Source organism: Chroicocephalus ridibundus, chromosome 1, assembly GCF_963924245.1.
Source record: "Chroicocephalus ridibundus chromosome 1, bChrRid1.1, whole genome shotgun sequence".
Taxonomy (NCBI): domain Eukaryota; kingdom Metazoa; phylum Chordata; class Aves; order Charadriiformes; family Laridae; genus Chroicocephalus; species Chroicocephalus ridibundus.
Window position 1 is genome coordinate 136,592,474 of NC_086284.1, and position 16,364 is coordinate 136,608,837.

Below are 16,364 nucleotides of genomic sequence, written 5' to 3' on the forward strand. Positions count from 1 at the left end.
AAAATCCAGAATTGTGAGCACAGCATACAGTATTTCCCCACTTACCCTTGTGGGCAAGTGGCACGCATAATAACCATTATGCATATATGGGGTTGTTCAGCCCGGAGAAGAGAAGGCTCCGGGGAGACCTTATAGCAGCCTTCCAGTACCTGAAGGGGGCCTACAAGAAAGCTGGGGAGGGGCTGTTTGCAAGGGCATGAAGCGACAGGACGAGGGGCAATGGCTTTAAACTAGAGCAGGGTGGGTTTAGATTAGGCATTAGGAAGAAGTCCTTTACAATGGGGGTGGTGAGACACTGGAACAGGTTGCCCAGAGAGGTGGTGGAGGCCCCATCCCTGGAGACATTCAAGGCCAGGCTTGATGAGGCTCTGAGCAACCTAATCTAGTTGAAGATGTCCCTGCTTACTGCAGGGGGATTGGACTAGATGACCTTTAAATGTCATCTAGTCCAACCCAACACATTCTATGATTCTATGAAATATCACTATTGACAATAAAAATTGCCTGTAGAAAGGCAAGGTAAGCAACATGAAGGGACAGCTGTGTTAGTCGTGAAGGGGAGATCAGTCTCCCTTTCGTGAGGCAGCTTCTTGGACTAGCACCCTGTGTTTGTGTTATGCAATAGCAAGGCATTCTGCTGCAGAGGGTAAGGCAAGCTGACTCCCTGTGTAGCGCTTTCTTAGTCACGTAAAGTGTAATCTCTGGTACTGTGACCCCAGAGACCTACAAAATCAGGCCAGGCTTGGGCAAAATGATTTCATTAGCTTCTGTGTGACCAACATGTACCCCTAGAACTCAGTGCACCAACCCAGCCTTGTGCCATTGCACAAAAACTTGCATTCCCATCTGTGATGTATTATTTGCTTGTAAGTGACCACCGGTTGAATAGGCTTATGGACGGTCACTGAAATAAGGCTAAGCTTCCTATTTAATAACCAGAGTGTTTTGAGATTGTGGTGGGATTGGAGGAAGTCCATTAGCTAGTCCTTTGGGCAAGCAATGGCTTCAGGCAGTGTATATATTCAGCCTTTATATGTCCTCCATGTGGAGAGAAAGAACTCTCAGGACACATGCATGTAGCAGAAGTACCGCTGATCAAATCTCTGCAAGTTAAGGTATATGAAGTACATTTGAAAGAATGCCATAAGAAGATGCCCAAAAGTTGGGTGTGGAGTTCTTTTTGGAATGAAGTCTAAACAAATAACTGAGGTTAATCTGATTTTCATTAAAACTAGGAGTACCCCAAGCTACTATAAAGTCAGTGGAAGCCAAGCATGCCTCAACAACATGTCTTATGAAAATGAGGTTAAGCTCTGTTTAAAAGCCTAATGTTAAGAACCTGCATTTGAAAATCTCAGCCCATATGTAATCTATGATCACAGTGTGATTTTCATATTGAATCAGTCAGATGGAAATTGCCCCATGGCCATGTGCATTTGAATGTCAAATTTAAGCATGAAATAGCTGTAAAATATGTAAATAATGCTCTTTAATTTTGTCCTGGTTTATCCAAAACCCTGGTCTGAGTCCCATTGCAAGCAGGCAGCTTTTTACTGTGAGAAGAAAAGTGCTTTCTCCTCTAATGCCTATCTCTCCTCTTTTTAGTTGAAATTTCAAAGGAGGAACTAGACCAAGAAGATCCTTATCTGCATGATGGCTGCAGAGGTAAGTCAGGTGACTAGTCCTGTTAGCCAGCTCTTTTGTGATTGCCTCCAATAAAAGCGAAGCAAACTTAGATCTAGAGATTAGCCAAAAACTTTTGCCTAGGCTAGTTATGGGTAAAAATAACAGAATGAAGATCCTTTCTAAGAAATAATGGGCCATTATATGATGCCTCAATAGTTCTTAAATACAAGGGAGGTATTGTCTCCTATAGAGGAGTTTGTCTTACTCAGCTGAAGCTTAGACTATACATTTAACTTCCATTTAACTTCCAGTGGGTAATACCTCAGAGGTGTTACCCATTGAACCCGTGGAGTACTCCAGATTCTTCAGAAGATGGGGATCCTATATTAAATATGTGCATTCTTTTATTCTCCTCTTGGGGTGATCAGGGTGATTAAATATGAAATGAAACTTGTTTCCTTTTGAGATGCATCACCTGAAAAAAAGGAAGAAAAGTGGCTATTGTCCTCATTAGTCAGGCTGTTCTGCCTCCTGGGAAGAATGTGTTACTGGAATATTGTTCTGATTTATTGCTTGTCACATGTGATTTACATGTCTATAAACTTAAAACAGCAGTGATTTATTATTTTCTACAAGCATTTCATAACTAAGTAATGTATTTAGGATAAAATCAATTTAATAGACTTATATTCCAGTTGAGAGATGATTTACTGTGCTGCATGTTGTATAGCTATTACACTCTAGAGAGGATGGAAATGTCTGCTAGGTCATTAGCTAGTCAAAGCCAACACTGGCTCTCCTCCTTGTCTCCAGCTGCTAATTACAAGAGATGACATCGAAAAATGTGTTATATATTTTCCTAGCATTATTTCTTTATGTAATCAGTTGTTGCATTCATCAGTTAATCAGCTGCCTGCAAGAGATGGATTGGTATGACTAATTACAAATTAGAGTTTCTGTCTACAGTATATTTTCTGATAAACTTGGCATGCCAGAATTACTTGTGATTTTACAGTCTTCACAAGGGGAAACTTACATTTCCTAGGCAGTGGAACTTCCAGCAGTTTGTTACGGAGCACCTTCATGGTGTATGGGGAAATTAATTCTGTTGTTCCAACACCTCCACAATAGGATTCACTGCGGCTGACAGGAGCTCGCAGTATTAGTAGATGTTCGGAAAGTGTTAGCTGTTCATCTCAACCGCAAGACTATGGTTCCTTCTAATGTCATTTCCTTTCCCGGTACTGTGTACAGACCTGATTTTCTGTTGTGTATTAATGGCTCTGTCCTCATTAGAAGTTGTTGCACTTCAAAAAGTTATTTTAATTCACTCAAAAGTATTACAGCTGCATTTCCTGGAGATTGTGCTTATCTCAAACCTTTTTTTTTCTAATGCCTATCCAGCCATTCTGAAAAGTGGAAGAAGACAGGTTCTATTTGTACTAATATCAGTACTCTTTTGTACTAATATCAATGGTCTTACAACAAATAGTGGGAAGTATATAACTTTTTCTCTATTGTGAGAATATTAAATGTTTTTAATATTATTTTCAATAGGATTAGAAAAACTAAGTTTTCTTAATGATGAGCCAAATTTTTTGTAAATTTCCTATAGTATCCTCTCTTTCTGTCTGCCAGACTAACCCCAGCTCTCTTTCACATCCTTTGTGACTCCTGCACACACCTCACTAGCTCTTTAGTATCCCAGTAGTAAGTCTTGGTTCCTTTAGGTTCTCTGAAGCCTTTGTCACCCACAATACCCTCTTCTCCCTTTTGTGTTTCCTGCCTCCTAAGTAGGAAAAGAGCACATGCTATAGCTAATTCAGGAGTATGGTCCTAACAATGATGGGCTAGAAATAAAGCCTAATGCAGTTAATAGTGAAAACGTTTCATTAACTTATGGTGATGCATCTTGTCTTCCTTATTTTATAGTAATCACCATACAAAGTTTTAACTTCCTAGCCAAAATGTCTGAGCTCATCAGCATTTTCCCTTCAACTTCTAACAATGATGAGCTATGACTGACTCCTTAATTTACTTCCTTCTTGTATTCATTTTTAGAGCTAAAAGAATCCAGTGATTCTAAACACTTCTTTCAGTATTTAGTCCTTTCCTTCTTTTCTGTATGTGTGTGTTTAGTTATCTGCTTTTCTAAATAAATCAGTAAACATCCTGTAAATGAATGGTTTGTTTCAGTTCCTGTGAAGAGCCTCTTTATTGTATAAGACTTGTTAAAATATCCAATTAGGTGGTGGTCCCTGCTCTCAGCAGTGCAGAGACACAGGATCCAGTTACGTCTGCTCCTGCTTTGTTGGGTATCAGCTTCAACCAGATGGTGTCAACTGTGAAGGTAAAAGAAAGAAAACCATTGCCTTGGTTATCTACATCCTTGTTTTGAAAGAGCAAGAAGAGATAAAAAAAGATGGAGACAGAAGAGATCAGAATAAGCTTAGGCCAGCTGGGGAAAGAGTTGAGATAATAAAAAAGTTGATTTAAATGGTGTCTTGGAATAAGAGTTGTGGGAAGATGGAGTTAAGAAAGAATTAGTAGAAGAGACTGATTTAGAGTGGAGAAGAGACAGAAGTTCTTGAATTTATTGTTGTGAATAAAACCAAAATAAAATACCTATTCTCTTTTATAATAGTAGGTAGTAATTGATAAGGCAGATGAAGTAGAATAAGATTCTTCAGCTTGTTAAGGAGACAACTGACAGAAAGCATGAAAGTTTTGGATATGGTGAGTCAAGGGGGAAGAGCTGTTAAGTTTCTCCCAGAAGAAGAACTAAAGGAACATAAAATGAAATGGTCTGGAATAGAGCTCATCACCCTTGGCTTCAGACATGTGCAATGTAGATATTTGCTTTTTCATCACCCTTGGCTTCAGACATGTGCAATGTAGATATTTGCTTTTGAGCTAGTCAGCCTGGGCTCCTTTTGTTGTTAACTGAGAGAAACAAGCACTTCCAGGGCACAGTTCATCTTGCCTGTTCTGCGTAGCTATTCTAGGATGAAAAACATTACTCTTCAGGAGTGCCTTTTTCTGTCGTTGACTGAAAAGGGAGTCTAGGTAAGTATCTCGGATACAAACTTCACAATATAAATTAAATATTGATGATTGGACAGACTAACACCAACCTAGTGTGAAATATAAAAAGAAAGAACTTTTACATTTGATACACATGGATGCCAAATTTTCGTATGCATTCAAAGAGAAAATGAAAACAATCACAAAAGAAATGTCTATCAGTAGCTGTAAAGTAGAAAGTTGCAACTTGTGGCTTGGGGAGTGCCTAAGCCATATGTTGGTGGGAGGCAGAAGCAAGGGAAGGATTTCTGAAAGTTTCCCTCATTAATATAGTCACTATAATCATCTGCTGCTGGTCTCAATCAGATGACATTGGCCCTTTGCTGTCACTCAGCACAACTTCTTCCTTTCTTATGTAAGGTGAATCAGCAGTCATAAGCCATGTTACCAACGGGGTCAAAATGTCTTTACTGGTTGATGCTCTGACAACAGAGATGAGTAGCCACATTGTGGGTGGGTGAGTGAGTGTGAGGCCAAATCCACACTGTTCATTCTATGCTGATGCTCAAAGTAATGACTGGTTGGAGGTGTGCCCACAGCTAGCCTTTGACCTCATCTCTTTTCAGTGATTTCATGTTTCTTATTTACTCTTTTTTTTTTTTTTCCCCCCAAATCATTTTGCATATTCTAGATATTAATGAGTGTATCACTGGGACACACAGCTGTGGGATTGGACAAACCTGTGTCAATACATTAGGATCCTTTCGTTGTCAGCGGGACACGAGCTGTGGAACTGGTTATGAACTAACGGATGACAGTCGTTGCAAAGGTATGTCTTGTGCAGAGAAACTGAAGTCTTCCGGACTTAAGTAAAAAAAATAAGTACATTGTCATGTCATACTCTTTTACTTTTGGTAAATACACGTGTAAGCTGTAGTTACACAGGGACGCACAGACAGTGCTAGTTCTTCCGAGACCGTAGTTTCCCACCTGTCACCTTGCAGATACCAGATCAGACTGTCTATGGACTGCTACAAAGACTTCCAGGAGAGATAACTAAGTTTATTTTACACTAGCAATTTGTGTTGTGTGGTAGGATCTGGTCTGGGGACTGAAGCAGCTGATTTTGAAGGCCTAGCACTCACGCTATACACATTTTCCTGGTGTTTACTTCTGGCTAGCTCTAGTCTGATCCTGTGAATTGGTCGCTTGTTAGTGAGTAGAGTGTTTAAGTCCTGCTCCTGGAGCATGTCTAATGGTTTAGTTTCACCTGAAAGAATCAAGTTTGCGCATTCTGGAGTGTGAAATGAAGTGTTGCAAGTGGAGTGACCAAGTGATTCAATTTGAAAATGCTAAGGTAGATGCATCATTTAAAAAAGTAAGCCTTTATCCTCAGGAGGTTTAAATTTGTTACAAAGGGATTAATTTCATTCTTAAGGATTTAAAAATGGAAAAGGATTAAAACCAGTGTCCTTGACTATGTTTGAACACAAAGTTAATAGTCTTTTTTTTTTTTTTTTTTACTAAAGCAATGACTGATTTCAAGTTGCATCTAGCTCAAAGTATGCTGTTATGTGCATCCATAACTTCACCTGACATGCTACCTTCACAGAGACAGAGATTAGCATCAAACTCCATTTGAATGTGGAATTGGTTTCCACTATGAGAAAGTCTGTTCCCTCAGACCTTAGAGTTGTTTATAAACAGACTGATTTCATTCCACTGAGCAAATTAACTTCAGCAAAATTCTGGGTAAGGTTTTATTGTAGGAACTGATCAGTGATGAATAACAGATTGAATGAAAAAGCTGACAAACCAACTCCAACGCAAAACCTGTAGAACATGCAGACAATGTTTTTCAAAGTATCATGGCCTAACTTTGATTTCTTTGAAGTAAAGTTTCTGCTGATTTGAATGACATCAGATTTAGGCCAACAAACAAATAGCTTACCAGCAAGTATTAACAATCTTTCTCTGGTGGAAAAAAAGGAGTACAGACAGTAAATTATGCATGCCGTTAATGTTAGAAATTTCTTATTTGGATAAGATATGTTAATAATGTTAATTATTAATGTTATGTTCATAGTGATGAAAATAGAAAATGAGTACTCTTCATGTATGATTTTTAAATGCCAAGTAAAATGACTGAGTTGTGCAACATGTAGAACCCAGCTGAACCCAATGCAGTATTAACCCATCCTAAAATTAAAACGGGCTCCACAATCATTATTTAAGTCTCACAAAGCTCAAGGGATAAGCAGTTGCATCTACTATTGTGTCAGCTGCATAAATGGAAAAGCTGAGGCATCCTATTGCTAGAAAGTTCCTGTATTTTAATAGCTTTAGGAGATTTAATCCCATCGCAAGGTGTCAAACATTAAATTTTAGTTGCTTTTACGTGGACAGGGCTACATTCATGTATGAAGCTCCGTTAGCCCTTGTCTGCTTTATCTGAAACATAATATATTCACAAATACTTATTGTCTATTCTGAACTGGAACGGAATATTAAAATGAGCAGAAATCATATTTATGTGCATTTTAAAGCACAATAATGCAAGGATATTGCAAGCCTTAATATGGATGAGAATCAAGGCCCATTAATTCCCTTATGAAAGAAATGAACAATGTCTGCATTGGATCTAAGGCTAAGATTAAAGTTGCACTTGGACATGTAATTAAATCTTGCTGACTTCAAAGCTGAGCCCACGTACGAGCACACTGCTGAATCAAGGCTGAACACTGCTGAACATGATGCTTCAAGTGCTCTATAATTTGGAATCATTTAGTTGTGAGAGCTAAACTTGTAAAGCGTAATAGTCATACTCTCCCCTATATATAATGTTCATGATGAAATAATAAAAAAACCTTAACTTATTCTACCTGCTTTTACTGAGATTCTGAGGTAGTAAGTCAGGTTGATCCTGGGTCCTGCATTGAATTGCATGAAGGTATGCGGAGGATTAATCTGTGTGACTTTTTAAACTATGTCTTATGTTTTAGGTGTGATGTAAAAGCTTCTGTCAAACTCCTGCTAATGATTTTTTTTTTTTTTGTGATGTACCAGATATTGACGAATGTGAGACTGGTACTCATAACTGCCCCCCCGATTTTATCTGTCAGAATACTCCAGGATCTTTCCGTTGCCGACCCAAGCTACAGTGCATGAATGGGTTTATACAAGATGCGCTAGGCAACTGTATTGGTAAGACATATTCTTATCTCAGTGAATGCTTAAGTGAGATAAGTTGTAGTTTCACTGGGTGATTTCTGAGCTTCTCAAGTTATTCCTTTTGCATGTATGCATTGTTCTGCTATGTGTTTTTTCTGCTCCTTTAAAGGCAGGCTTGGTCCTGCAGGTAAGATTTACAGATGAAAAACCATTTAAATAAAAGACTTAAATACTAGATCTCTATTTTTAATGAGATTTGGTTACCTAAGGCACTTAGCTGCATTTGAACATTTCCCCTAAGTCTTTGGGCATTTTATCGGAAACAAAATTTGCAAAAAATTTGTGATGTGTTTTATCTCCCTCTATCCAAAAGGTTTTAGCTAAAGGTTAGTATAAAAAGCTGTAATTTATGACATCCTGTGTAACACGCTTTGTTGTTGTTAGTATACGTGGGTTTACAGGTATGTAGGTCTTTCCAGACCTGTCTCCCGTTAGTTATAGCCTATCAAGAATCTTATATTTATGAGAATGATGGGCCAGTTATAACACACTGTGGAGGGGAGTTTTATTTTAAAGGCTGATTACAATCTGTCGGGCTAATGCCTTGTTTCCAAGACTCCTACAAAACAGAATTATAACCTTTATATAAATATGTTAGAATTACTGGTTTCCAGCAGACTCTAAATGGAATTGTCTAATGTGACCTACAAATCTATCAGTTATTCCCTTGAGTAGTGTTTTCAAGTCTCAACTTAACTTTGAATTTCCCCATCGGCATAGCGTGTCTTGGACTTGTGGAACTGGCTGAGCGGCAGCAGCTGCCAAGTCTGGCTCACTGTCAACCCCTCGATCTCCTGACCATATCATACCCTGTAGTGCCGAAATCTGACACTGGAAACACTGAGACTGAAAAAAAAATTTGCAGCTTTTAAAATGAAGGGGGGCAGCGCTTGCACACAACAAACGCTTTGAAGACTTCTATCTGCCATAGCTACTATCAGGTCCGTGGCAGTTAGTAGCTAGCTTGTCTTCACTGACATTAGTAAAGTCCCATCAATTTGCAGCAGCAATAGTTATGTCCCCTAAAATGCATTTGCTCAAAATATTTACCAAAACAATTTCACAGGCTGATTTTACACACTGAACAAAATGCTGCCCTTTGGGTTGAGGGGAAGAAGTATGAAAACTTTCCTGTCTTTCCAGTGTCTTTGTAAGTAGAAAATTTTACACTTTAGTGAGCTGGGATAGGCCTGACTGAAATGTTTCACGTTATACTATGTTCCCTTCCCCATCTTCAGGCAGACAACATTTTGCAAGCTGGATGCTCTACTTAATACCATACCATACCGTACCAACTGGAAAACAGTAACTCTTCAACAGTTAACAGTACCACTGTGTAAAATGATGATAATATCCCAGTGAAACAGTTGGGAAAATTTTAGGCAGAGAAGTACTGATGTGAAGCTGGGCTTTGCTGAAGCTTATGGGACGCAAGCCCATACATTCAAACCCTGCTGCTCCTGCAAACTGTCAGATTTTAGTTACATTAACATTTCCAGGTAGCCAAGGCTGCCTCAGTAGCTACCGATTCCCAACTCTGAAGCTCCTTTCCCTCAAACTAATAGCACATGATAACCTTGCATAACAGTGAGCTCCTTACCTTCTTGGCTAGATACACCGTACCAGCTCATACAGCTTCGTCTCATCATTACATTTTCTGAGATTTTATTTTACAGCGGGTTCTTACTAGGCAAAGAATATCTTTGTCACAAAGTGATATGATGTCCGGTTTGTAAAAAAACAGACACATGGATGATAGAGGGCTGTATAGTCTTGTCAATATATAATTCAGATTCTTATGTGTTTACATGGACCACTTACCGAAAGACAAGGTAAGGTATTCATGGCGAATACCTGTGAGAAGCAGTTTATCTCTCTGTAAAAATGGAGTCAGACTGCAGCATAACTGGTTGAGCTGGTGAACTGAATTGTTGATCATCTCTTTGTAGGTTTAGGGAAGACTTTTAAAGGGCTTTAAACAAATGCAAGTTCTATACCCGATCTCCTCTGCTTTTCAGTGGGATCTGGGCGTCTCATACCTCTCCCGATCTTCACCCTTAGATCTTCACCCTTACACCCTTCACCTTATATCGGTAAAGCTAAATGGCACAAATAGTTGTATTCTCCCATGGGCAGAACTTTTCAGTCTCTGAAGGATTATGTCAGGATGTAATCCTCTGAAGGATTACACAAGGAAAGCATCTTACCTTAAACATCTTCAGGCAGCAGATGGTTACACTGACTTCTTGTGCCCTTGTAGATATCAATGAATGCCTGAGCACCAACATGCCATGCCCAGCTGGACAGATATGTATTAACACTGATGGCTCGTACACCTGCCAGCGAATCTCACCCAGCTGTGGCCGAGGTTATCATCTCAATGAAGATGGAACAAGATGCGTAGGTAAGTAAGTTTGGAATTAAAAAACAGTTGGAAGAAAATAAGTCACATCTATTGTTTACGTAGACCAATTTCTTGCACTTTGCCTAAGTTTTTCTCATTCCCACAGTCAATTCCTGATCCTGTTCTTTCCCTCATGGCAGTCCCAACAAGTGAAGAATGACAAGGATCCACTCTTTGCCCTTCATATAACTCATGAAACCCTGTATTCTAAGAAGAGGAGATATTATAATCATCCCCCAAAAATACCATTGTCTGTGACTATATTATTGTATTGGAATAATACTGTGTGGTCTCAAACCTCCCCAATACAGAGGTATAACACAAGGCCCACATAATGTTCCACAGAAGCCATTCAAGTGTTGAAAGGCATATATGCCATTGGCTGGCTTTTAGCTAAGGTGGCTTTTGCAAAGAGAGGTATTTTTGCACGTGTTTTCAATTTTTGTAAATGGCTTATCAAAGCACTACAGACTGTGGGTCTCTGGCATCTTACCCTAGCTGAAGATCTGATCCATAAATATGGGGTGTGCATCATAAAACAATTTTGCACCTGATTTCCTCCAGAGACTGATTTCCTGATTCCTTTTCCCTCCCAAGTCCATCAAGATTAACAGGACACCCAAGATAACCTGTTTCAGCTTGGATTTATGACTCTGATCTTATGGAAGCTGAGAGCTAGATCAAAATCTTGCTTTCTGTTTCAAAACACTTTATAACTACTAGGGGTCATAGAAATATGTTAAGATGTTGCTCTTCTCTCAACTGGCATGCTCAGAAGTGTACTTTCAATCATTTCATTTCTCTCCTTTTTTTTAGATGTGGATGAGTGCTCATCCTCTAATCAGCCTTGTGGAGAAGGACATGTTTGTATAAATGCCCCAGGCAATTACCGTTGTGAGTGCAAATCTGGCTATTCTTTTGATGTCATCAGTAGAACTTGTATCGGTAAGTTGCACCTATCGACTTAAATACATGCAGCCATGGCATTGTGAAAAATGATCCTGTGTAAATAATGTTATTGCTCTCTGCATAACCTCTTTCATCTGAATGTAAAATTGACTACTATGTTATTTGTATAAATCTAATACCATATTAAAGAGCTGCTGGTACTTCAAAGGAAGCTGTATTAGTATTGTCAACGTGTTATCTGTTATCCTGTTAAAAGGTAAGATTATGAGAGTGTGTGTAATTGTTTTCTGTGATATTTTTATATGCACCTACAGCAAAACATTCCTTTGGAAGATCAAAGCAACTTTCTTCTTTATAGATCTAATTCAATTATGCACGGGGTGCTTCTAAATGAGCATTTTGAGCAAGTCCTTTCCTCTCTAGTATGAAATTTAGATCTGAAAAATAAAACTTTTATGACCACATTCTTGTCCAGACTACTACTGCAGTGAAGCCAGCAAATATGTAGACCTCTGTATATATTTATCATTGCAGATATCAATGAATGCAGACGCTATCCAGGCCGCCTTTGTGCTCACAAGTGTGAGAATACTCCTGGCTCCTATTACTGCACGTGTACCATGGGATTCAAACTTTCAACTGATGGCAGGTCGTGTGAAGGTATGTCTGTCATATGCTTTGGTCATAAAGTGTGAGATACAGCTTGTTGCTATTTAGCTATTTCTGTTTGATTTTAGCTTGTAAGACTGCACTGGAACGGCATGAGAAATCAACCCAGTGTGGTCTCTCTGATTACATGAAAGCTGTTATGATTAATCAAGACCATGGTAGCCCACAGTTCCAGTATATTGCCCTTTGGTGGAATCACACAGAAGTGTATGGTTCTGCATTTGCTGTATTTTGAAGGGTGATTCAGGTACATCAGGTTCAAGGCCTTCAAAACCAGCCTTGCTGGTATCCAGATATAAAAATGCAAGTGTGGTCCTAAGGACTTCCTCCAAGTCACACACCTTGAAGGACAATGGGAAATAATAGCACACTGCCGATTAACCTACACTGCCAGACTTTGTTGAGAGTAACACACCCAAAGCCCCCCTATTTTCCAGCTTACTCAGTGACATGCATACCATCCTTTTTTAATAAAAAAAAATTGTCTTCCAAACTTTTGCCTTATTCCTGTAATAGGAGTGACGAACATAGCAAGAAATTGGGGATTCAGGTGTATAATTTTGTGTTTCAGATTTAAATGAGTGTGAGAGCAGCCCCTGTAGTCAAGAGTGTGCCAACGTGTATGGCTCCTATCAGTGTTACTGCCGCCGTGGCTTTCAACTCAGTGACATAGATGGGATTTCATGTGAAGGTAAGCATAATCGATTTGCAGCTGGAGGATGAGTGAGCACTTCTTATTCTCACTGTAACATGCATGAACAGTTCCATGGACCTGTAATTGTTTCCTTTTAACATGTGAGTCTCTTTGGTATTTTCCTGTGAAACTATGAAACTGTATTTAATGAAGGTCTCCACCCATGTCCTAGGCTAGAAATAGCTCTACTTGTGTGGTGTCAGTTTTGCTGTTTACACTGAATTGTAGCTTGGCATACTTCTGTAACTTGCCAGAAATGTTTTGGGTTTGTTTTTTTTTTTTCTGAGGAGCTAACAGAATTTCTAGTCTTCAGCAAGTGAAAATACAAACACATTTATATGTTACATATGTAAGATATAATATTGCTAGGTAGTATTTTATATATCCTCTTTTTGTGGCTGGTTCTGAACTAATGTGTAAGTAGGAGGACGTGGGTGTGATCTCGTGGACAAGATCTTGAATTTTGACTTAGGTTTCAAGGACTTACTAGACCGTAAGGCCTTAGGCAGAACACTTCATCTCGGTTTCCTTTTTGAAAGAACAGGGATAAAACTATTCCTCTCCCTTTCGTAAAGTACTACGATACATGTCACTGTAAAGTGTTTGCTCTTATCCATTTACTTTATCTCTTGGGCCCTTGTATTGCTTTTTGTTTTCTTCACACCTCCATTTATTCCTGGCAGCCTTTATTGACTAGAGCCACCCCTATCTGATGCACCTTTTCCTTGGCCAGCAATTAGAATCATGAAATTGTATTTGAAGCTCGCAGTGGGAGCACCGTATGTGTGCACTTGTTTGAATGTCATGAACATATAGTAAATCAGTGGTGTTTTCTTCTTGCAGATATCGATGAATGTGCTTTACCTACTGGAGGGCATATCTGTTCCTTTCGATGTGTTAATATTCCTGGGAGCTTTCAATGTACTTGTCCCTCCACTGGTTACAGGTTGGCACCCAATGCACGCAACTGCCAAGGTGAGTTCAATAACTGTAGGGAGACTTGACTGGATTGTGGACTTGTAAAAAATTTCTAGCAAGTTTTTATGTTTAAGAATCTGTCTTTCCTACAACAATATAGGTAAAGCAGTAAACATCAGCTTGAAATCTGAAGAAACCAGTATTTTATAATAAATATACAGGAAATTTCTCTTATAATCTATAGAATGCAGTGGAGAATATTTTTTTATAACATTATTAAAGAATTCTACCAAATTCTGAAGATTCCCACTGCGAAATGGCATGAGTTAGTTTAGCCATTAAAATGAAATATCATGCTATAAACATTTCAGCAAATATTTAGGTCTTGTCCACTTAGTGGCACTGCTGCTCTTCCTTATCCTATTCTTGCCTGTTTGGGTTAGTTTTCGTCTTTTTTGTTCTCCTGCCCTCCCCTTCCAATGCTGTAACAATGTTTAATTGCATCCCATGTTCTGTAGTACCTAATATGATACTTTCATCATCTGGCACCTGCAAGTAGAGAAAAGGCATGTGTTTAATCCACTCACCTTTTTCCATTTGGCAGATATCGATGAGTGTGTTGCAGAAAGCCACAACTGCTCTTTCAATGAGACCTGCTTCAACATCCAGGGGGGCTTTCGCTGTCTGTCTTTGGAATGTCCAGAAAATTACCGCAAGTCGGGAGATACGTAAGTACTTTCTTTTTCAAGGTTGAACAGGTTTTTGGTGGCGTGATCTCCTTTATGTCATGCCACTGCCGAATGAATACATAATGGATTCTGGCAAACATATACTTCGTTGGTAGGCCTACCCTGTATTTTGCACACACAGGTCTGGTCCCTTTCTCATGCTCCTGTTTCAGTCTAAGGAAAAAGTATTCCCTTAAAAAATGCCACATGTCAGTGGTTTGCATCCTAATGATCTCTAGAGCCATAAGCTGACGTTCTCTCTTGGGCTACCTTGCAGGCATCCTGTTAGGAGGGTCACATTCAGCTTCAAAGTTCTGACTTTCACTTCCTTTCACACGTAGTCTTTCCTTACTATTATACTCCAACGGAAGGGTTATTTTTAGCTCCCTCTCTGAAGTCTTACCAGTGCTGTTGCAAAGCATTGCAAGAATGTCTTACTACTTAGAATGTCTTCCCCAATTCCACCTCTGTTAAAAAAGCTGGGAATCCTAGCAAGGGTGATACATTAGCTGCTGCCCATGTACCTAGCTCAGAGAAAGTTTGTGCATTCAGGTGTTGAAAATACAGTATGGGAGAGGGGCAGCTGGCAGCTCATTTATGCCCATCAAATGGTGGTAGAAAAGTGCAGAAGTTGTTGCAAAATTTCAGTCGCGTAGCTGGAGTTTATGGCTGATGCGGATGAGTGCTTTTTCCTCCCGCCCTGTGGCTTTATGGCCACCCTGTACTCCCGCGATTCTTCCAAAGGCTGCTCCATGGTCCCCCGCCATGTACCCCATACCCAGGTAGGTGTACGGTCCACATTTGTCATCAGCCTGCTATTGCTTTTCACAGCCAGTGTTCATATACCCACCATCTTTTAGATAAAATTGAGTACTCTGTGCCTCCTCCGTACAATGAAGCTAACGCTGATCTTCATCGGAGGGACTCTGTGGGGATTAGTTAGTCTCCATTTAAACCTTTAGCTGTGAAACGCCATATAAGTGGCACAGCAGAAGTATTTGATGAGAATGCTGTAGAGGGAGTTCATGGTATAAAACCAGATATTTATAAAATACGCTTGTATTCTGAGAAGTGTCAATAATAATTAAACCTCAAATTATATTTGTCACATCAATAAACAAGCAGTGCCTTGGGATGCAGATGTTCTCTTTATTTGTAATATTGTGGGTTCATTTGCATCCTAATTCAAAAAAGTCATTTGCAATGGGACACTAAGCAGAATTAGCAGATTTCTACTTTTATGGACATCCCTGAGTTGCAAAGTTCAGTTTATAAAATATGCATCGCACACACGCATTCCCCTTCATATTCTTTCTTATCTATATTTCTATGCATGTGTTGAAATTAATGGCTATTTGAGATGTAAGGGATCTTTTGGGGAAGGAGTAGAATGTCTGAATAGTTTTTCTGTGTCTGGGTTGTTGGGGCCTTGTAATGGCTTACTCTGCCTAACTTGAACAGACTCATAGGGAGAGATTCTTCTGATGTGCTAGGGCTATAATTAGGCTATGAGTCAGACACAAATCCTGCAGCTGCTCAGCGAAGTTCTAATTATTTTAATTCCTTGAGTTATTATCTTGTTGGATTTATTAGGTTTTCCCCTCTCAACAGCTACAGACACAGTTACTAAATTTATTGTCGAAAATGCGTTTGCATAAAACAGAGAATATGAGTTCATTGTCTTTATTGCAAAAAGTCCAAGTTAGTTCAATAGGGAGATAGGTACTCATACTTAGCCAGTATACAAGTATTATACCAACATGCCGGTATCAGAGTTTAGGTAGTGGGTTACCTTGTGGCCATTGGGGAACAGTTCCATAAGACAACTCTTTAGCAGCCTTTTGATATCCAAACTAATTTACACGTTCTTGAATCACTTATTTTTGGTGTATATAACCCATCATAGCTGATAGCTAGCATATCTTCATTAGCTTTTGCATGATAATGACATTAAATCACTATTTCACCCAACCTTGTGCCAGGACTCTAAAATCAAAACAGTTGGCTTCTCATAACATCGTATCTATTACAGATACCATTTTCCTCTCCTTTTTATTCAAAACACGTTCCAGTTTCACCAACTTGGCACGTCATAAGAAAGACAACACATTTTCCATTCTCATCAAGTTGGCACTTTATGGGATTTTTTTTACCCTATTCT

General features: G+C 39.2%; 1 protein-coding gene across 2 annotated transcripts in view; it reads left to right on the plus strand.

Annotated features, from left to right (window-relative positions):
• FBLN1 (fibulin 1) overlaps window positions 1-16,364 on the plus strand; it is an 82,427-nt gene that overhangs the window by 30,564 nt on the left and 35,499 nt on the right. For both annotated transcript variants that reach the window (XM_063355061.1, XM_063355051.1), the window contains exons 5-14: window positions 1,606-1,665; window positions 3,875-3,976; window positions 5,342-5,479; window positions 7,717-7,854; window positions 10,142-10,285; window positions 11,102-11,230; window positions 11,729-11,854; window positions 12,435-12,554; window positions 13,401-13,532; window positions 14,080-14,203. In XM_063355061.1, coding sequence (XP_063211131.1) covers window positions 1,606-1,665; window positions 3,875-3,976; window positions 5,342-5,479; window positions 7,717-7,854; window positions 10,142-10,285; window positions 11,102-11,230; window positions 11,729-11,854; window positions 12,435-12,554; window positions 13,401-13,532; window positions 14,080-14,203 — 1,213 coding nt within the window. The remainder of the gene's footprint in view (window positions 1-1,605; window positions 1,666-3,874; window positions 3,977-5,341; window positions 5,480-7,716; window positions 7,855-10,141; window positions 10,286-11,101; window positions 11,231-11,728; window positions 11,855-12,434; window positions 12,555-13,400; window positions 13,533-14,079; window positions 14,204-16,364) is intronic.